General features: G+C 34.9%; 1 protein-coding gene across 2 annotated transcripts in view; it reads left to right on the top strand.

Annotated features, from left to right (window-relative positions):
• The window catches only part of NEDD4 (NEDD4 E3 ubiquitin protein ligase), a 69,080-nt gene extending 48,614 nt beyond the window's left edge, over positions 1 to 20,466 (top strand). For both annotated transcript variants that reach the window (XM_067305830.1, XM_013957214.2), the window contains 18 exons: positions 1,498 to 1,563; positions 2,239 to 2,358; positions 3,280 to 3,486; positions 4,594 to 4,671; positions 4,909 to 4,963; positions 5,053 to 5,111; positions 6,049 to 6,114; positions 8,301 to 8,530; positions 9,141 to 9,262; positions 9,362 to 9,432; positions 11,976 to 12,071; positions 13,150 to 13,223; positions 13,380 to 13,440; positions 14,028 to 14,087; positions 14,173 to 14,280; positions 14,871 to 14,967; positions 18,642 to 18,714; positions 18,787 to 20,466. In XM_067305830.1, coding sequence (XP_067161931.1) covers positions 1,498 to 1,563; positions 2,239 to 2,358; positions 3,280 to 3,486; positions 4,594 to 4,671; positions 4,909 to 4,963; positions 5,053 to 5,111; positions 6,049 to 6,114; positions 8,301 to 8,530; positions 9,141 to 9,262; positions 9,362 to 9,432; positions 11,976 to 12,071; positions 13,150 to 13,223; positions 13,380 to 13,440; positions 14,028 to 14,087; positions 14,173 to 14,280; positions 14,871 to 14,967; positions 18,642 to 18,714; positions 18,787 to 18,889 — 1,746 coding nt within the window. In that variant the 3' untranslated portion in view covers positions 18,890 to 20,466. The remainder of the gene's footprint in view (positions 1 to 1,497; positions 1,564 to 2,238; positions 2,359 to 3,279; positions 3,487 to 4,593; positions 4,672 to 4,908; positions 4,964 to 5,052; positions 5,112 to 6,048; positions 6,115 to 8,300; positions 8,531 to 9,140; positions 9,263 to 9,361; positions 9,433 to 11,975; positions 12,072 to 13,149; positions 13,224 to 13,379; positions 13,441 to 14,027; positions 14,088 to 14,172; positions 14,281 to 14,870; positions 14,968 to 18,641; positions 18,715 to 18,786) is intronic.
• Positions 20,467 to 21,158: the final 692 nt, after the last annotated feature.

Genomic DNA, 21,158 nt, shown 5'->3' with positions numbered 1-21,158 from the left:
AGGAATAATGCTATATTGATATTTTCTTTCCACTTGGACAAGGTCTAAGATAACTCATTTTTCAATGCGAATAAAGTTTAGATGAGGATGAGGTTTTATGATTGGGCTGAGTAAACCTGATGACTTCATAGCACTGAAAGAAGGGGTCTCACTCATACAGTTCTGCAGCCTTTCATCAGCTATGACACTTGTCTAACTTCTTAGTGAGTCTGTTTCAGCTTGCTAACCCAGCAGCAAACTATTACCTCCCCCTGCCCTCCGTTTTCTGCTGTTTTAGCAAGCTGAAACAGCACCCTGGTCGCTGTTGCCAGTACGACAAATGCCATATTGGCAAAGGGGAAGCAGCAGGAGTACACAGCCAGCAGTGAGACTTCTCTTTTTGGTGCAGCAAGCAATTAAGCTCAGCTGTCTTGCGAAACCTGACCTTCACAAACAGCCTTGTTACCTGATATATATCTTGAGAAATCTACTCTCCATTGAGGAAAGCCTATACAGAGAAATAAGGTGACCCAGACCATCTAATCCTGAAGATTTTGGTGTTTAAATGAAGCCATTAGCTTTTATGATGCTGAGAATGCCAGTCCAAATGTGAGTTGAAAGTATTTTGTTTATGTTTTTAAGTTTGTAGATAGTCATCTCCAGTGTTGCTGGAAACAGCAAAGTGACAGTAACAAGACTTCACTCACCTTGATCTCCCTGCTCTTCAGAATCCTATGGACAGTGGTAAAACTGTCATTCATCTCAGCTTACTTGAGTAGCCTAAGCAAAGAAAGAGGCAGATACTTAAGTTATTTGCAAGATACAGCTGGAATGACAGTCTTGCCTCTCTTCACCTTTCCAAAAAATTGTAAAAACAGGATCATGCTCTTTCTTTGAAATGTCCTAAAAGGTAGGTAGATAGGGAAAATCCTTCAAATCAGCTTGGAACTTCTGGAGCAAGATGAAATACAGTTGCTTAATTATAGCAGATGAGGTATCTGAAAGATAGCTCTAGCCAGAAAGGTAGAGGCTTATACAAAGTCCAGGAATTGAATTGCCCTTCTCGGAAACTGGATGTGTCAGACTTTCATATCTTCTTATTACTAACTTAATCTGCTGTCTGAAAAGTTTTGTTATCTGATTGAGGCTTTAGCCTATTGACAAGATACAGTCAGCTCTGTACTAAAACTTCAGTTGTAATGTAACTGGTTGCTATTAAAAATAGTCTTAAATGCCAAAATGTCTATTGTTAGGATTTTCAGAGCTTTCCTGAGCTTATGTATTGTTCTGTTTTGAAGTTATAATAGGCACTGTGAACCAATGCTTAATTTTTCTTGGTGTGTTAAGACAATATTTTCCAAAAAGTTATATTACATGGACATTCCAAAACAAAATATGATAACTTGTTCAAGATGAAAACTGTAATAGTTTTAAGTGTGATAATCCTTATCGAGTGTTTGCTACCATACTCAAAGCTGCAGTTCTAACTAACATGACATTCCCTTTCACTACCTCAAGAACCATTCCAGCAGAAGAGGTAGTCTGCAAACATACAGAATTGAGGAACAGCCTGCACTTCCGGTGGTATGTCATTTTCCAAAAAAACACAAGCTGATGTAGCACAGAAGTTTAAAGATTTTCTTCATGTAGAACTTTCTTTTGACTATGGATTAAGTGCTGACATTTTAATGAATTTTTGCCTTCTGCTTCTGGCAGCTGTCCTGACAAAATTGCAGTTATACGAGTCTAGCAAGATTGGAGCTCAGTTGTAAAGCTTCCATCTTCCAACTTCATGTTTTTGGTTTAACATTAGCTTAATGGGTATAGCCTGCTGAAAGAAGTAATCTTCCCATGAAGATGTGAATTTTGTCTTTAAATTTTGCTTGCTTTACAATTAAAAGTTGTTCTACCATCCTTACGTTATGTTTCCATGGTGACATTGCAAATTTATGAGTTTATAGCCAGAAGTTCTAGGCTGGATCAGCCAATCCCAGTCCAGGTATATTAACAAACGCTTTTAATCCTTTTAGACAAGGAGCTTGAATTTAAAACAAAACAAACAAAAAAACCCACTTCTTTTTTCTGTCACTTCATACTGTTCAGTATGGATTTAAATACTGCTTTTCTATTTTATCCAGTTTGTAAAAAAATTATGAACTATCTAGATTACGGTATGTTAAAATTTGATAGTGGAAAGCCTTTCTGAGTTAGTTTCATAGTTTTCTTAACTGTTTTTCTTTTGTTATCACTAATGTTTAGTTACTGCCTACTTCATCTGGATTACCCCCAGGCTGGGAAGAAAGACAAGATGAAAAAGGAAGGTCGTATTATATAGATCACAATTCTAGAACTACTACTTGGATAAAGCCAGTTGTACAGGTACTTTATGTTGTACCTATTACTGTTTCCATTCATATAACCTTTTAAGTGCATCACATAATAGAATTTTGAAATTCATAAACTGATAAAGAACTACATAAAATATCTGATAGGATTCAGCTAGAGTTAGGAATGGTAATATTTATGATAAGTCACTCTAATGTAAAAACTTGATCCAGTATTCAGTATAATCCATAATCCAGTTTCTGAATAAGTAAGTGCTGTTTTCCTCCTCTGTCTGTTCTCTGGGTATGTAAAATATAGTGGGATATAAATTATACTTGTGTAATTCAAATTTTTAAACAAATTAAAACTTATCCAATCCTGGAGCTTTAAAATATGTATGTCAGTTGACATGTCACCTCCTTCTAGGCTCCTGATTTTTGTATACTGTCTCACAAATGAAAGGCTAAGATCCGGATCCAAAAAGGTGTGTCACTACTAAGTTCCAAAGCATGAATCAAAGCCTAGTCTTTCAAAGACTCATAGTCAAATACAAAACAAAATAGTAAATATAGACTTGTAGCACTGTTTCTTCTGCTGTCTTGGACTTGCTCCAAAATGTGCCAAAAATCTCCACCTTTAAATTGAAAATCTGAATATCATTAACTTTATTTCAGTGGTTACATGCCCCCATTCACAAATGCTTTAAAAACCTAATTTAACCGTCAAAAGCTATTGATGCATCAGAAAAGCCTTTTGGAGCGTGCCAGCTCTTTGAGAAGCCTGAAAGACTTTGGTTAACTTCTATAGCATAATCAGTGATTGTTAGTCAATGTTGCTCATATTAGACTAAATGAATCTGTTACAGTTTGGTATTTGCTTTATGAAACTGCTGTCATAAATCAAAACTATAGGTACCTTAATAGGAAAAAATATGTTGTTCTACTGGGTTTTGAATTTTTTTGTCTTTTGCCACAGATTGCTATGGAAGTAGGTCAACTGTCAACTGCCCAAAGTATTTCTATAGGACGGCAACCACAGGCAACATCGAGTGATTCATTACAACAGTCTTCTAAGCAGCAGCCTGAAATGGAACAAGGATTTCTCCCTAAAGGCTGGGAAGTCCGACATGCACCTAATGGGAGACCATTCTTTATTGACCACAATACTAAAACTACTACATGGGTAATGGAAAATTATTCTCATTGAGTAAAATTCTAGTTGTTCTAAAATCAGAATTTTGCTGCTTTCAGCAAGCTTCCATGGATTTCTTTAGTGCTAGGATTTCATTGCTAGTTTCTTTCTTTAAAAAACAAGCAAGAAAGAAGGGATATCTTCAAATGTAAATTATCATTTGTTGTCAGCAAACAAGGTATGGCAAGTAGCCTGTTTGATTCGTGCAAGATAGCTGTGTCATGTTTCTTAAGGACACATGCAGTAAATGCAAAGTCATTTTAAGTATCTATGATGGGTACAACACTGAGTTTTACAGACTGTATTTAGCACTTGGAAGTTTAGCTTGGAAGGAGGAAAACACTGATGTGTAAAGGAATCTGTTTTGCAGATGTTAAACATCTAAATGACACTTCTATCATAGCTGTAGAACTGTGATAACTTATATACACCATTAACAGAAATCAGTTTTGTAAACTTTTGTTCAGCAAGAAATCAACTATCTTGAATTTATCACATAGTACAGTATACAATGCAAATTTTATGTGAATTCTTTCAAGAGCAGGCCAGGTGCAGCTACAATATGGATGAGGGAGTTGTACAACTGTGCTTCCACTGAGTGACACTGCACACCATTAGGCAGTGCTAATGGACTTCAGCATTTAAAGAGTAGGTCAGTATTACTGTCAGGTGAAAGGGAAATATAGAAAAATACATCAAAATTGATTCAAAATAAATATTCATTTCCTCTAGACTGTGGAATGACATCACTTTAATTAAACATACACATGCAGTGTGCCAGACACCATGTGGAAAGATTAATTTGGCTCAATTACACTAAAACCAAGTTAAATGAGGGTTTCTTGTTTGGTTTTTTTTTTTTACAATAAAGTGAGAGGATTTAAATAACTTTGAGCATTAGAAGATGGCTATAAAACTACTAGAGGACTGAGAATCCCCAAGAGTCTGCCTGGCTGGGGAATATGTAACAATTATCTAGTTGGTACTTGGCATAATTCTTTACATGATCACTGGAAAAAGGAAAAGTGTTTTTTGTTGTTGTTGGGGTGGTGGTGGTTTTTTTTAATAATAACGTGCTGCTTGATTTCCTTTTCAAAGGAAGATCCAAGATTGAAAATTCCTGCTCATCTGAGGAGAAAAACTTCCCTAGATCCAGTTGACCTAGGGCCATTACCAGTAAGTAAAGCATTTTACTTGTTTTGCAGATGTAGTAATTTAAATATTAAGTTAGCACTATCAAAACATCTACATTAGAAAATGCAGTCTGCTCTTTTCATACAAATAATATCCAATTTTGAATTCCAGGGTTGAGAGTAGATGGGGAAAATATCCCTAGAACTACAAATCACCTTGGGTTCTATGCAAACAGTATAGTTAGGAATTTCTATTAAAAGTTTTATCTCCTTTTTATAGCCAGGGTGGGAAGAGAGAACTCACACAGATGGAAGAATATTCTACATAAATCACAGTATGTACAATGTAGTATTCTCTCACTACTTATCATTTTATTACTGAGCATTATCTAATTAGTGGAACTAATGAGGGGATGCCTTTCAGATACAAAGAAAACACAGTGGGAAGATCCTCGACTGCAGAATGTGGCAATAACTGGACCAGTAAGCTTTCCTTATGCAGCTTTATGCATTTTTTCAATAATTTTGTTAATAGAATCCAAGCAAAGTCTCATCATTTATCAGATACTTTGTCTATAAGATGAAACTTTTAGGATTTTTGAACAAGGCATTTTAATTTCTTTAGAGATGGTTTAGAAGGCTTTCTGTGGAAGTAGTTTTAAATGCCAGAAAGAAAAATCACAGTTGCCATAGTAGTAAGAAAAAATTTCCTCATAGATGAGGAGGAAGGGGCAATTTGAAGTGGGTAAGAAACTTCACTTATTTGTTATCCTGAGCAACACAATGTCCAAAATAAAACTAGCCCAATTTGTGAAATAAGCTTGCAAAACATGAAAATTGGCTTTACAAGGAATGAAATTCATTTCCAAATGAAAAAATAATTATCTAGCCTTAATACTTAATCTCAAGCACAAAATTACCAGGCCTAATTGCAAAGACGATACACATTATAATTATAGATGGGTTTTAGTGTTCAACTGATATCTGTGTTTATTAATAGCCTACATATGTAAACAACCTTCTCTGTCCATGGAAAACAGAGGTGTTTGTAGCCAGGTTTCTCATGATATGGCAAGGAAAGAGTATTCGTTATGTAAGTCACCAAAGGTATTTTGGTCATTTTGATCTGGGCCGGTCAGTGATTTTAGTCGGTCACATCAGTAAAATAGTAAAGTGCAGGACAAATTATATGGAGCAGATTAAAACAAATCTGTTGTGCAAGGCAGTATTTTGTTCCAGACACTTTGAATTGTCTATACATGTGTAAATTGAAAGTATACCCTAGTACTTAGTAAAACATATATTCCTGTTTTCTCAGAACTGAAATGTATTGTGCATGTGTCATAAATCTAGACCAGTTTATATAAAACTAATTGTTAGTAGAGTATCTCAAGTAGTATTTAATTGTTTTTTTCCAAAGGCTGTGCCTTACTCCAGGGACTATAAACGGAAGTATGAGTTCTTCAGAAAGAAATTGAAGAAACAGGTCAGTAGGGATTCTGACTTTATGGAGTGATGAGACTGAAAGCAATCTAATTTGAAAAAAATAGAAATTTTAAAAGGTTTAAAAAAAAAAAAAGGAAAAGTAAAGTTGTGAACCTGGAAGTAGACTGTCAGCAGAAAGCATTGGAAATCACTGATCTAGCATTTAACAGTTTTTGGAACTGGGGATATGGAAATAGAAATTCTTAGAATAGATTTTAGACTGTTGAGACAGAAATGAAAGGCTCAGTTTAGAAATCATGACCTATACTGTCATCTTGATCAGGCTCGATGACTGCAACAAATTTTTATAGTCTTAAAATCTTGTAAGTTTGTGAATCTCATTTGCAACTTCGAGTCTGAAGTGGCAATGCCAGGCATATTTATAATACAGAGCATAAAAGACCATGGATAGCATCTGGATATCCAGGTAATAACGAATCTTTGCACTGCTGCCATCAAATTTTGGTATCCCTAGGGGATATTTTATATATGCAATAGCATTTGAGATGAGACCCAAACTTCACCTTCTGCAAACCTGATCTCTAGCCTGTCTGAAACCTATGCATTTTGAGATGAAGCATAAATTGTGTACACTTAATTATATACACCTCACTTTACTTGCTCCTAATTAAACAAGTTTGCCATTCATTCAAATGTCATTATCCTAATCTGAGAAGTGATAGATAGATAGCACAGCCACACAATATAATCATATCAATTTAAGAATTAAACACACATGTAGCTTTTAAAGCATACATTACCATTGCCTGTTAAACATTCACAAATACATATATCATAATTAAGATAGTGGATTGATTTTAAGTTAAGACTTAATAATTAATGTTATTCAAATCAGCAAAGTTTGGTTTTATTAACCCATTTTAATATTGCTTGGACTTATTTTTCTGAAAAGTTGATTTGCAACTAAAAATAGGGTTTTCTTACTTCACTCGGGGATAATTATTTCTTGCTGAAATTATTTTAAAAAAAGTATGTATATTTATTTCAGCCACCGTGTAAATTTGAGATATAATATTATATGGTATTTTGTAGTTTGGAAAATGACAAATAATGCACTCCTGCATCCCCAAGTAATTATTTTCTGTTTGTAGTTTGGATCAAATTGTGGTAGGATACAAATAGGCATTACATTTAAATGCAGCATTCAAAGTGGGGTTTTTTTAGTTGAGCATTTAGGGTAGATTATTTAAGGAGAATATCTGAACATGTGCTCTTTAGATGGATTTCTTGAATATTTCTGCATTCATAAATTCATTATTTCTACTCAGTATGTGACTAGCTCTTTAAAAATTTTAAAGAATAGAAAATTTAAGAAATTTAAAAAATAGTCTCTTTGCATCATCCCATTCTAGTCATAGATAGAAACAGAGAAAAAGGTTTTTTCCTGTTTCCACTCTCATTGAATTTCTGAACTTTGCCTAAAGCAATCCCTGAAGTAAACTGGCTGAAAAGAAATGAAATCAAGAATATACTCTTTATTGTTCTCGGATAGCGATTTAGTGCTTCAGCAAAGTTTTATCCCTGGTTTATAGTATTTCAGCTTACTTTGAAACTTCAGCAAATGTGAGCCCTTTGGATATTTTGCACTGAAATGTTTTCATATAATAAATGTAAACCTAGTCATTTGTCCCTGTGATTTCAAACTTTAAGTAAGCTGATTTTGTTTTAATATTGTAGGAATACTTGTTTGTCCTGTATGCCTTATGTAAGAGAACAGGTCACCTAGTGGAAGTGGAGAGTGAAGTGGAAAGTGAAATAAATCACAGCAAATTGTTCCAAAATAATTTTATTTATGAACATCTGGACTTTTTAAATTAAGCTTATGGTGAATATGGTGAATTTTCAGATTTTCAGAAATTTCTCTGTAAAAAGATTCCATGCCTTGATGCATGCAAAACAACTGAACACATTATTAGCAAGGAATTATTTTAATCCAACTTCCTTAGGAGGAAATAGAACTTAATAATCTGAAATTCTTCATACTAGCTGAATCAGGTATAAATAGAGCCATTTCTTAATCATACTATGTTATTTTTCCACATTATTTAAGAAAAGGATGTGTGTGAGGCATTTTTTTTGGACTGTTCCTAGAATTTGCATACTCTGCAAGTCTGAAAGATACTGGGTTTTGTTCCATTATTCTGTGTTTTCCTATTTCTTTTTTAGAGTGATATTCCAAATAGATTTGAGATGAAAATTCATCGCACAACAATCCTTGAAGATTCTTACAGAAGAATTATAGCTGTAAAGAGAGCAGATTTCCTTAAAGCAAGACTTTGGATTGAATTTGATGGTGAAAAGGGTTTAGACTATGGAGGAGTGGCCAGGGAATGGTTCTTCCTTCTCTCTAAAGAAATGTTTAATCCTTATTATGGATTGTTTGAATATTCTGCTGCGTAAGTATACAGTTCTAGAAGACATGAATACCAGTTAGGAAATGCAGGTCAATTGTATTTCTCATAAATACTTTTAAAATGTAGTTAATTTTCTTTTATTTATTTCCCTAAACTGCATAGGGGGTTTTGGTTGATAATTGAAATATTCTGTACCTTTTTCTTGCTTTGGCTGATGAATGTGGAAAATAATGGAAATAGTATCTGTATATTTTTTCATCGGTCTAACATAATCCATGTAGTCTTTCTAGCGAAGTGTACACTTGCAACTTTTACATATATTGCAACCATCTACTCCTTACAGAAGAAGGAGGCAGAGAATATTATTATGACTACTTTTAAATTAATAGGAGCTAAGCCCTTCTCTTTAGTATATCTCTAGCTTACCATGGTAGTTTGTGGTGTTTCAAAACTGTTTCTGCTAATAGATGCTTACATTGAATATTATTCACTATTAAATTAGTGATTAGTCCAAATATATTTTTAACTTCATGAAAAGTAATACCTGATCTACATAGTGATGTCTTTCCGATCTTCAAATGTGAGATTGTTCATATGGTATAAAACTTTGTGTTTTTCTTTTTTTCCTCCCCGTACCCTACCCCACCTTCAGAGATAACTATACTCTGCAGATCAATCCAAACTCTGGACTGTGCAATGAAGATCATCTCTCTTATTTCAAGTTTATAGGTCGCGTAGCTGGAATGGCTGTTTACCATGGCAAACTTCTAGATGGTTAGTATTTACTTTACATAATATGACATTTAGATTAATATTGCGCATGTTTTGAATTTTAAGTTGCATACTATTCAATTTATTTGTTCTTCTTTAAAGCCTTTTTTATTCGTCCTTTCTACAAGATGATGCTCCAAAAACCAATAACACTTCATGATATGGAGTCTGTGGTATGTAATTTGCTTTATTGCATATGTTAGGTTTTTGTGTTTGTGTTAAGTTGTTTTTATATATTTTTAATGACATTGTGAAGATTGAAAGTGCAGGATTCAAGGAACTTCTAGGATAAGTTTTCTTTGTTTGTTTTTTTTAAATAAGTCCAAGTAGTTTAGAAGTTTGAACTTCCACTGAAAATCAGAGAGACCTCGACTAAGTCAGTTAAGCTGTATTGAAAACTTGATAATAAACTTTGTATGGTGTTTTCTTAAAACTATTTTCAGTCAGTAGGGGCTTTAGAATTAAATATAAATATAAATATTAAGATTAAATTAAAAGATTAAATATTAGAATTAAATATAAATATTTAGAACTTTTGGGTTCCCTGTCTCAACTCTTTCTCTAAATTAGTTTTATGCATCTTGATTATTTAAAAAAAAAAACTTCATAACATAACTTAATACATAATAACTTAACATAACTTCATAAGATAATAACATAACTTCATAACATAATGTTGTGACATCTTACGAGAATGTTGCTACGTGAGAGGTTTTGTTAGTCCTGAGAACGCTGGGTCTTCAGTTTCAACCATCTTTGAAGAGCTTTGTAGTTCTGTACAATAGCAGACTCTGTGTATCCAATATAGGATTATTCTAGATACTTTATTTTGTCTTTACTATTTTGAGATTGCAGTCTGGAACCTTATAAGATCTGTATGTTATGCTATTAATGAACAAAGTACTCTCCCTACTATCGAGAGGTTTTTTTCATTTTAGTTTAATGCTGAGAATATTCTGTGCTAATGAACATTGGATATTTATTTTTAGAAAAGATTAATAATAATTTCTCCTGTAGAAGAGATCTCTCCCTTTACATGTCTACCCATAGAAAAGCCTACTGCTCATATAAATACCATCTTGAATCTAACTTGCACAGTTACCTGTTTGGTAAAGGACACAAGAAGGATTTATATTTGTTCCGTTCTTAGTACCTGATACTTGGTCTAGCTGTGTGTGTGGGTTGGGTGTGTTTTTGTTTTTTTTGTTTTAAGAAGTGTAAGTGATTGTGTTTTAACAACTAACAAACCTGATTTCTGAGTTTGGAGGAGCAATGATTAAAATATATAATCATTCTCAAACAGACAGGACTTCATGTACTCACATTAGAGCTGCCTTTTTCAAAATTACTAGCTTGTGTATCCAATTTGAAGATTGACGTAATTTCTTTGCATTTTGGTCATCTTGCTTTGAAAAGCTGTATCGTGGTAGGAATGTCTGCATCCAAGCTGTAGAACTAAAGTTGTGAGCTCAAACATGATTATTCTGGGGAAAATAAATACACAAGTACTGATTAGGCCTTTTTATGACATTGGTTTGTCTAATTCTCCTCTCATATGTTGGCGAACCATTCATACCTGTTGGAGTGGGGGGAACGGGCCCGGAGTAACGATGAGTCTCAATATGAGTATGGTCGTTCTCCCTTTATTAGAGCTTACACAAAGTATATATATCGACAAGCAATACGCATGCGCTAGCAATAGTTACATGATTGGTTACAGTTTCTGTCCATACGCATAAAGCGGATATATGATTGGTGCAAGGTTGCTGTCCACGCTCCGTCGACATTTATGGAACCTAGTTCCGTCCAGACTTGTTTACCGGTTTTGTGAATACCTTCTTTTGTAGTGCTCAAGGCCACTATACGGCCACTTTCAGCAGGCTTCAGCAGGCTCGCTTGCCTTGGCCTAGATAAGGCCGCTTTCAGCAGGCTCGCTTGCCTTGGCCTAGATTCCTTCCCTTACCCTGAGAACGGGATTGCTCATCCCAATCAGATCATGCCCTCTCTCGCTTAACCATTCCTCCACACATACCAGTGCCATCTTTGGCACCAGCAGCAATTAGGCTGGCACAGTTCTTTTTAAAACTAAACTTGGCACCAAAATACTGAAAGGTTTACCATCGTTGTCCTGGACAGCTATGATACTTTAAACAGGAGTTTTCTCTGTAGCAAAGGACCAGGCCACGGGGTGCTGTATCTGTTAAAGAATAAGAACAGTACTGAAAAATCCAAAGGGAGTGTTATCATGTAGTTTTCAGTGTCCCATGAGGATAGTGATGAAAGTGATTGAAAGAAATGGAAGGATCTCATCTATAATTCATGTTTGGAAAATATTTTTACTATATAAAATGGAATTAAATATTTCTTATTTCTTAAATATTTCTTATATTTTATTTCTTATTATACACTTTTTCTATTTTAAACTTTACACTTTTTTGTTAATACTTCATTGCTAAATGTTTTCCAATATATCTTCTTTTTAAAACCCTTGAAAAATAATTATTCTGCCTTCAGTACTGAATGAAGTATGTGTTTGCAGGTTTTGACAGGTAAATACAAATAAAATTACTACTGCAGTTAACCTAGCAAACACCAAAAGCTTTTATTTAGTTGTATTAGGTTTAGAAATAGTTGGTGGTTTTTTGTTTTTCCTCCTGTGTCTACTTCAGATAAGTCTCCTGTATTCATTCACTAAACTTGTAATTCTCACTTTTAGGATAGTGAATATTACAATTCTCTGAGATGGATTCTTGAAAATGATCCAACAGAACTGGACCTCAGGTTTATAGTTGATGAAGAACTCTTTGGACAAGTTAGTATATTTATGTAAAGTAGAATATATAAAACATGAAACAAAACACTTTTCCTGGGAAATTAACTGATTTTATCTGTATAGTATTAAGAAAAAGAACACCTCTTTTCAGAGTCATGTTGGTTTATTCATTCGAACTCTTACTTTAGCTGGCACATGCCCATTCATTGTTTTATTAACTTGGCCATGATGTGAGAAATGACTTGGAAATAAGCTGAGCTTTAAAACAACAGCTCATGCTTTTTTCTTAAATCATACATTGAGATGTGGCTGTTGCTGTGAATGCAACAAAGACCAAGATATCCATGTTCCTGCCACTTGATCTGGGGAAGAGGTTGGTCTTGTGTGATTGGCATGGAAGGGATTTGCTCTTTTGGAAATGGTTGGAATAATAAATTCTTCTGAGAGGTAAGAATAGGGTTTTTCTTTAAACTGTACAAGAAAACTATGGAATAAACAAGTTTGATGTTGTATAGGAAATTGTCCAAGATAAGTCATGTGGAAATACCACAGGTCTTTGAACAAAAAGTCTAAATTGCAGGTACCAACTAGATCCAGGTACTGTAATAGCTCTTGTGGTCTTGTGTAGCTAAAATGATCCCAAGTAGGAGAATGAAAATGTGAATGCATGATAGACTGAAAAACAGGTATTTGTCTGCTGAGGTCTGGTAGTATAAATCATTATGTAACAGATATGCATATCAATTCGCTTGTTCACTGAAATCTCTACTGAAATTGTTTTGTGTTTTTTCCACATTATTTGAGAAAAAGGCTGGTTTATTGGAAGTGCAGATAGTGAAGTCAGCATTACTGAAAACTTATGTGCAAACTTAAGTTATTTATTGTAGTTGGTTAGAAGTAACAGAGGTTGCCACATTGCAGTCTGGCATCCATTAATTATACATGAAGAAAAAAAACTGTATTCTTTATTCAGGTGACCTGTGGAAGTGGTTCTGTTTCTCATACTTTTCAGATTCTGCACTCTTCAAGAGTTTACTAAATTACCTAATAGTCACACTTGAGTTGTTATATACATATACATATCTTATGTAAGACCTATTCTGTATATCACATTTAGACCCATCAGCATGAACTGAAAAGTGGTGGATCAGAAATAGTTGTCACCAACAAGAACAAGAGAGACTACATTCAGTAAGTAGTGTTGCTGTGTGCAATGTACCTGACTGGATAGTCTCCCTAACAGTAGGGGCTATATGTTGTTTGCTGTATTAACAAAAGAGAAGCTGTTGCTCTGTGGAAAATTTGAGTGTATCTTAAATGTTCAATTTTTTTTTTTTTTTTTTACAGTCTTGTAATTCAATGGAGATTTGTGAGCAGAGTTCAGAAACAAATGGCAGCCTTTAAAGAGGTATATTTTTAAATACAAAAGACATTCTTCTAAGAATTTGTTCCATGCAATTTTAAGATAAGTTTTTTTGGAACGCAGAATTCTAAAGACTCACAGATTGTATTGTTACAGGTATTAAAAAAGGCAGTGACAAAGTTTGCAGTGTCAACTTTGAATTATCTCAGATTAAAAATATATATAGCAATATTTCTTGATATATTTTCACTGAGATGTTTAATTTCTTTTAGAAAGTTTGCTTATTTCTTAGTTTTGGCAGACAGCTTTAGCTGTAATGCTAATTATTTAATCAGTTCTACAGAAATGAAAATTAAATCGAGCTAATAGGATTAAGTAAAATTAGCTGTTTTATCCATATTTGTATAAATGATGTACAACATTCAGTAGAGCAAAATAAAGAAACATGCAAGATCAAGTTAGAATTAGAAATACAGAGCCAAACTAGTGAGTACTGGTGCCCAAACATCTGTATTTCTTGCATTGCTATGTCTCTTGTTTCTTAAACCATGTAAACATAATTATTAGTAAATAAAAATGCTTAAATAATGTCTGCTTGATTTTTTTATTTTTTTCCCCCCCTCAACTTTTAGGGCTTTTTTGAACTAATACCACAGGATCTGATTAAAATTTTTGATGAAAATGAACTAGAGGTAAGTGTATCATGGAAAAGAAGACAAATTATGTTAAAATTTAATGCTACTGACTTAAACTTTTTTTTTCTTTTCTCTGATGTAGTTATTAATGTGTGGACTGGGAGATGTGGATGTGGCTGACTGGAAACTACATACAAAATATAAAAATGGCTACAACGTAAACCACCAAGTAATACAGTGGTTCTGGAAGGTATCACAAAGTTCTAATCTTTTGCTTAAGAAAATGTATTCAAAAGCTGCTGCTTTTCAGCTGAGCTAGTTTATCATGTGATTCATTGATAGGTAAATATTTGGCTATTAAAACTCCTGAGAAAGATGGTAAGAAAACCAAAGGTGAGATGTATGGTAAGAATGTAATATACAACTGATACTTTCAAAAAAAAAACCTGTGTGTCTGACTGGGGTTAAAAATACTTTTATGTAGCTCTTCCTGGCACAGTTACACTAAAGAGGTGTTAAACTCTTCTGTTTAATAAATTACAAGAATTTGGCTGCTAGTTCATAACATCAGGAAACTTCAAAGAAAGTAGGGGCCAAATCTTCAAGGGAAATATTTTAACAGCCTGCTAAGCCAGTAACCATATTCTTGTTACAGTGCCATAAAAAAATATTGACTTCATAGCTTTTAGCAATAGGCAGAAAAGTAGACTGTATGTGTCATAAAAAATATAAGGGGTAATGATTTAGAAATGGAAACTGTGTTGCTTAAATCTGCTAACTTAAAACCTTCATTTAAAATCTTTCAGCTAAATCTTTTATTGTAATTATTATCATATGTAGGCAGTCTTAATGATGGACTCTGAAAAGAGAATAAGATTACTTCAGTTTGTTACTGGCACATCACGTGTACCTATGAATGGGTTTGCTGAGCTGTATGGTGAGTACTTATGAATGTTTTCACAATATATGGATTAACTAACAGAGAATCTGATGTTGAAAGTGTCATGATATTTGACTTCAAACATAGGCACATTATTTCTCAATTTCTATTTTAAAAACTAGTATATATTGGCAGGTATAATTGTTATAACTAGTATATACTGGCAGTTACAGAAGCAAAGTTAGAGAGGAATCTCTTAGCCCGCATATGTATTTCCCATGTTCTGTAGCTAGTTCATTTTAGTTTTTTGGGGGGAAGTTTTTAAATGTATAGGACTTCTCTAATGAATCTAGGGTTTAAAGTTCTAAAGTGTTGCAGCAATCCCAGGGTAATATCTGACTGAGCTTGAAGAAAATTCTCAGTTATTTAAGATGTAACTACTAAGACATGCTGGCATCAGCTGTTAAGATTCTCATGAATTCCCTAACCGCTTTTCTCTGCTCCCAAGCCGCAGTTGTGTGGATTGTAGGGCTACAGTCTAAACCAGATCACTGAAATCACCCATGTTAAAAATAATGCCAAAAGAAAAGTAGTGAACCTACAAGGCAGAGGTTGAAACAAGCAGATGGCAGTGGGAACAGATTTTAACACCAAAACTGGTAAGCCCACTGTGGTAAGACTGTGGGCAAGCGAACAGAACGGTCCACGAAGCTTGGAGGTGGTTTGCTTATGGGAAATCTGCTTTCGGCTGCCATTGCTATTATGTTTTTTGCAGGACTACTTTATATTTATTAAGGCTAAAGGTCCTAAAGATCCTATGCAAATGACTGAACAGCCTAACTTGCATATTTGAATAAACATTTCCCTCTTTATAAACAAGATAGTAATTTGTTTATAAAACACTAGAATTCTGAACAAATACCATGCACTGTGTCCTCATTTCTTCCTCTCTTCATTTTCATTGTAAATACTTTGATTTTTATTTTTCCATTCCATCAGTCAATGACTTGTAAGTTCCAAAGAGAAAGCTGGTGCCTTCAGGGGACTTGAGCCTTGCATCTGCTGTTGCACCTAAACCTTGCTGCTATGGACATTGCAGCACATACTCATTGCAGTGCAACTTGATCAGGAGTCTACGGCCTGTGGATTTTTGTTTATTTGACTAAAAACACTTCCAGAGATAGAATTCAGGAATGATGTAGAGAAAAACTGTTGAAGCTCTTAGCTCCCTTTTGCCCAAGGATTAGGATATGTTCTGGCCGAGTCCCAGTTTGTGTAGTTCTATCCACTCTTTAATAAAAATTTTGATTAGCAGTTGTCTTGCATGGTGCTTTGCTTCTTTCTCTTGCAGTTATTTGTGCTTTACTGTGGCCAACATACTATCCTCACTAAACCCCAGTAATGATCACAATCACATTTACAATACCTGCTTGTATTTGAAGAACTAAGTGGTTCTTCACTGCTCCGTGTTGGTCCGTGGCTCTTTCTGCTGCAGGGCTGCCGCTGTGGCTGCTTCCCTTCCCTCGCCCGGTGGGGCTGTGTGTCTTGGAGGTCGCTTTGTAGCGGGAGATCTCCCTCTTGTGGCCAAGTAAGGGATTTCTAGTCATAAAAAGGGAGTCTTTTGTGTCGGGAGGAGAAGCCATTTAAATTTGAGAACTAGGATGCTAAACAGATGAGGCTTTCTTGTATTCTTTTTGTTTGTTTGTTTGTTTGTTTTTCTCTGCCCATGTCAGCCTCTGGTTAATTAGCTGGATGTCTAGACTGCAGACTTATTCCCACCTAGCTATTAAAAGTGAGTTTTATCTTCTTGCCACATTGCAGTAGAATGCACTATCAGTTGTAGAGTTGCTCCTCTGCTTCATCTTTCTTCCAAGCATTCTTTCTAGTTGCCTTTTCTAATCAATCTTCTGTGTTGAAGAAACATATTACCCAAATAAGAAAGTAAAGAAGAGGAGGTGGAAGTGTTCCCACAACTACTGATGTATCCTTCTCACTGCTTGTGTGATAGGATGAAGCACTCAGTGTCTGCTCTCATCTCTGTCTAGGCCATTCACTAGATTGGTAAAGAGTATAGCTTCTGCTCATAGGTATTCCCTGCCTTTTTGTGTATGTTAATAGTTGTGGGAGTGTTTTCTCCTCTTGTTTAATTTTCATCTTTGGAGTATATTGCCTTTTTCTTTTTTTTTTTTTTTTTTTTTTTACATATATGTTGGCTAACGTCTTCTTCCAGATCTACTTTTACAACTTCATTGTGTTTATTAATATCACTTGTTCTTTATATATTCTTGTGTATATAATTATGTTATATAATTTCCTTTGGTTATGAATACATAATATTTCAGTTTTCCTCATATCTCCATAAAACTGCAAATAAGATCTTTACTGAAAGTACACTAATATCTATAGTAGCAGTACTTAAAAATTTATAGTAAAATAAAATAATAAGTTTTTAGTAAAAACTTATAAATAAGGAAAACAAAGCAGTTCTCAAGACTGACTTGGATTTGGCACTCTTGTATGTGGGCCCCAAAAGCCCATACAATAGCCTTATTTTTTTTGAATTGCCAGTTGTAGCTTGTGTTACCAGAAAACATTCTGGAGAAGGCAGCTATCTGAATTATAAAACCAAATTCATTTCATAGGTCTTCCAGTAAAATGAAATAAAAATTGCCTCTCGGTTTCTCACTATAATTCCACAGCCGGACTCAAGCCATGGCAAGCTGTTGGGAAGCCTGCCGCTGGCCGGGAAGTGCCAGTGGAAACAGGCCGGATTCGCAGTACCACAGAACTTGTCATCACTTGGCACCAGTAACAAAACTGGTGTTAAGAGTACCTGTACCTCAGCTGTATTCATGGATCAACCTGTTTTCATTACTGCTGCTTGTCTTTAATCTGAAACGTGTTTCACATCTGGCATTTAAGAGGCAGAAGGCTGCTTATCCTGAGGAGTTTCCTGTTCATATCGACGGGCCCCTTGTCGAATAGTCAGAAGAGAAGCATTAAACCGAGAGGACACCCACCATCAGAGACAGTCTCCCTCTGTTCTTTGACAAGACAGTGATTTTTACCACACGGTCTTCTCCAGAAATATACAAATGCTTTAAATAGCTTAAGGAAATGGTTACAAAATGTCCTTTGGATCCACTTGGGGAGAGTTGAGAGGTTAAAAAAATTGTCAGATATCGCATGCTGTAAGACAGTTGCTGAGGGCATAGGTGTAGGTGGAATTGTACCTGTTAGCCAAAAAGTTCTGTCTCAGGTGCATGTGCACATCCCTGAAGTACACACATGGTCACTGCGTTTCAAATGTTCTCGGTTACTTTACTCTGTTCTTGTCTAGGCAAAGGTATACATTGAATAATTTGTCAGATTATATAACATATTTAGTAATGTCTGCATTTCTAAATTTATACATTCAAACCTTACACAGTTTAAAACTATCTTTTGCATACATTTGTTATGCCATCTATTTTACATATGTATTTAGGTCTTGGATTTCTGTATTTGAGGCATAAAAGTCTCTTAAAATTAAGATGTAGCAAGAAACAAAATACCAGTGAATTGGAATCATTGACCATTAGAGAATTTGCAATATATTCAATTCATGTAGACAGCTCCTACTAATGTCAGAAATGGATGACAAAAGAAGAGTAATGTATCTCATAACTTAAATTGCTAATGATGAAGAAAATCTCATAATGGAGTGAAAATTAACATACTTTTCCCTGCAGGTTCAAATGGACCACAGTTGTTTACAGTCGAACAGTGGGGTACCCCTGAAAAACTGCCAAGAGCTCATACCTGGTGAGTATTTATGTAAATTATGTGCTTAAGTAAGAGTGATAAAATACTTAGGAGTTCTCTTCTGTTTTTCAGCTTTAATCGCTTGGATTTGCCTCCATATGAATCATTTGAAGACTTATGGGACAAACTTCTTTTAGCGATTGAAAACACTCAGGGTTTTGATGGGGTTGATTAGGCCACAGGCATAAACTATATTGGTCCAGTGCTGCATTTTCATTTTAAGGGTTTACAAACAAATTTGAAATTTCCAGGGACTACCATTGTATTTAGTCACTTGGCTATTAAATCTTCATAGTATCGCTTGTAAAATAAGTAAGTATTAAAAGTTCACTAACTTTTGAAAATGTATTTTGCCATTTCCAGTTTTGTGTACTTTGCTAATAACCACAATATATACATTGGATAGGCTGGTGCCAAGTAAAGGTTAAAAACTAAAACATCTTTAAGCAGTTGCCTCTTCTACAATATTTGCCAGATTGTCCTACAGTAAACTACTGAAGTAAAATTGAGAGGGGAAAAAAAAAAAAAAACTTTGCAGAGGGTGTAAACTTGAATCGCTGCTTTAAGAGGAACAACTGAAATGATTTAAAAAATTTTTTTAAAAAATTTAAAGACTTTGTGTAATGCAATATTGTAATCTGTGCTGCTTCAGGCTGTTTGCTACAGATCTGCCCAAAGCACCTTACAATTCAGCATATTAGGTAAAACATTGGAAAGCATTTGTTTGCATTATCAGCTATCAGTTTGCAGAACATTGGCTTGTTAATACATTTTATTTGTTAGATTTCTGTTTCTGACTTACTTTTGTTAAAACAGTGTAACAAAATCAGGACTTTTTATATAAGACACTCGAGCAGTGTAATTCTGAATTGTAATGAGAAATTATATCCTTTTTTGTCTGAATTTGTATACTTTCATTGGTTTATTGAGTGTTCATCACTTTTTTGATAAATTTGTAGTTTAACGATGGATAATATTTTCAATTCAGCCTTTTGCAACAATCTTGAAGCAAAATTTGTATGGATATCACAGAGTATTAGTTACTGGTAGTTTGAGGCCTTTATTATCCATTCTTGCAGTATTGCACTACGTAACAATAAAGAACATGTTTACAGGGTTTTCTGGGCCAAATTCAGCAGTCTGATGTGTGCAGACTTCTGTGAACTCTGTGGAAGTTGTGCACATGTAACCAGAGGCAAAATTTGGTCCTGTAATATGTTTACAGGTTATGCTAGTTTCTATAGCTGCATTTTTATATTTTTATTTCTCCACTGTTAGTCTAGAAACCAAATTGTTAATACAATATAACCAAAGTCATAACCAACAACGTGCAATTTATTGTAGATCAGCTCTTCATATAAATATTAGTTTGATTTCTTTTGTAAATGTGGATATTTTTTGTATTAATGTTAGCACTCTTTGTTTGAGCAAGTGCTGGTTAAAATGATTATCAAGTCCAGTTCTAGAAAAAATACTGGTTCATATATCTTGACTTGCTTTAATTTGAACTTTTTGTTACCAATATGATCTGAGGAAATGACAGTACCTAGCTTTGGCCAGCAGATTTCTGTTTAATCACAGTCTTTATAAATATGCAAGAAGGAAGTGTAGCACATCTCTATAAAGATATGTAAATTATGTAACAAATGTAATGGGTCTTAAAGGGATATTTAAAATCCCCGTTTGTTTTATTCTTTGACTAGGTCTTTAGGGCTGAGAATATTACATGTAAATAAAGGTAACTTATACAAATTTCTGAATCTATATGCAGTTTTGTAAGACATGGAATGATATATCAGTAAATCTGTATAGATTTGAATGTAGCAGTATTTGTTGCATACTTTAAAGTATAAAATAAGGATCCTGAGAGCAGTAAATAAAAGTTTATTCTAATAAAAAGTTGTGACTCAGTTAATTGAAGTGCAAATCGGTAGTCTTGAAATAGCAGAATTCAGTAATTTTGGTACTTTTAAGTACACCACACTACAGGCAGAAGTTTCAGATTCCTATCTTCACCATAATACACTTCTATTTTTATGTAGGTGCCAAGGTGCAGAAGCACAGTGTTTCACTCCGAAGACATGCAATCTTTGTGTTTATAAAACATTCTAGATAACTGTGGGCATTCATCGTATTGTCGGCCTGAAAAGACTGACCCAGCAATCAGGGTGAGGCAGAGGCTCCACCAGGCTGAGCAGGCAGTGGGCACCATGGACTGCCCAGCAGCGGTGGCAGTGCGCCCCAGGGGGAGGTACCCTGGCACCTCGGAGGCCTCCGCGTGGATGGGGCTCCAGGGGAGGGATGCTGGGGTGCAGGTCTTGTCTGCGGGGAGTGCCTCTCCCGGGAGCTGGGGCAGCGGTGGCCTCCTCTGTGGGAACTGTGCTGTGGGCACGGCGCTTGGCTGCCATGAGAAAGAGCCGTGGGAGAGGATGCAAGCAGACTGT

The sequence above is a fragment of the Apteryx mantelli genome, chromosome 15, assembly GCF_036417845.1.
Source record: "Apteryx mantelli isolate bAptMan1 chromosome 15, bAptMan1.hap1, whole genome shotgun sequence".
NCBI classification, from domain to species: Eukaryota; Metazoa; Chordata; class Aves; order Apterygiformes; family Apterygidae; genus Apteryx; species Apteryx mantelli.
The sequence above is the reverse complement of the archived record's forward strand: the minus strand, read 5'-3'. Positions and strand labels throughout refer to the sequence as shown.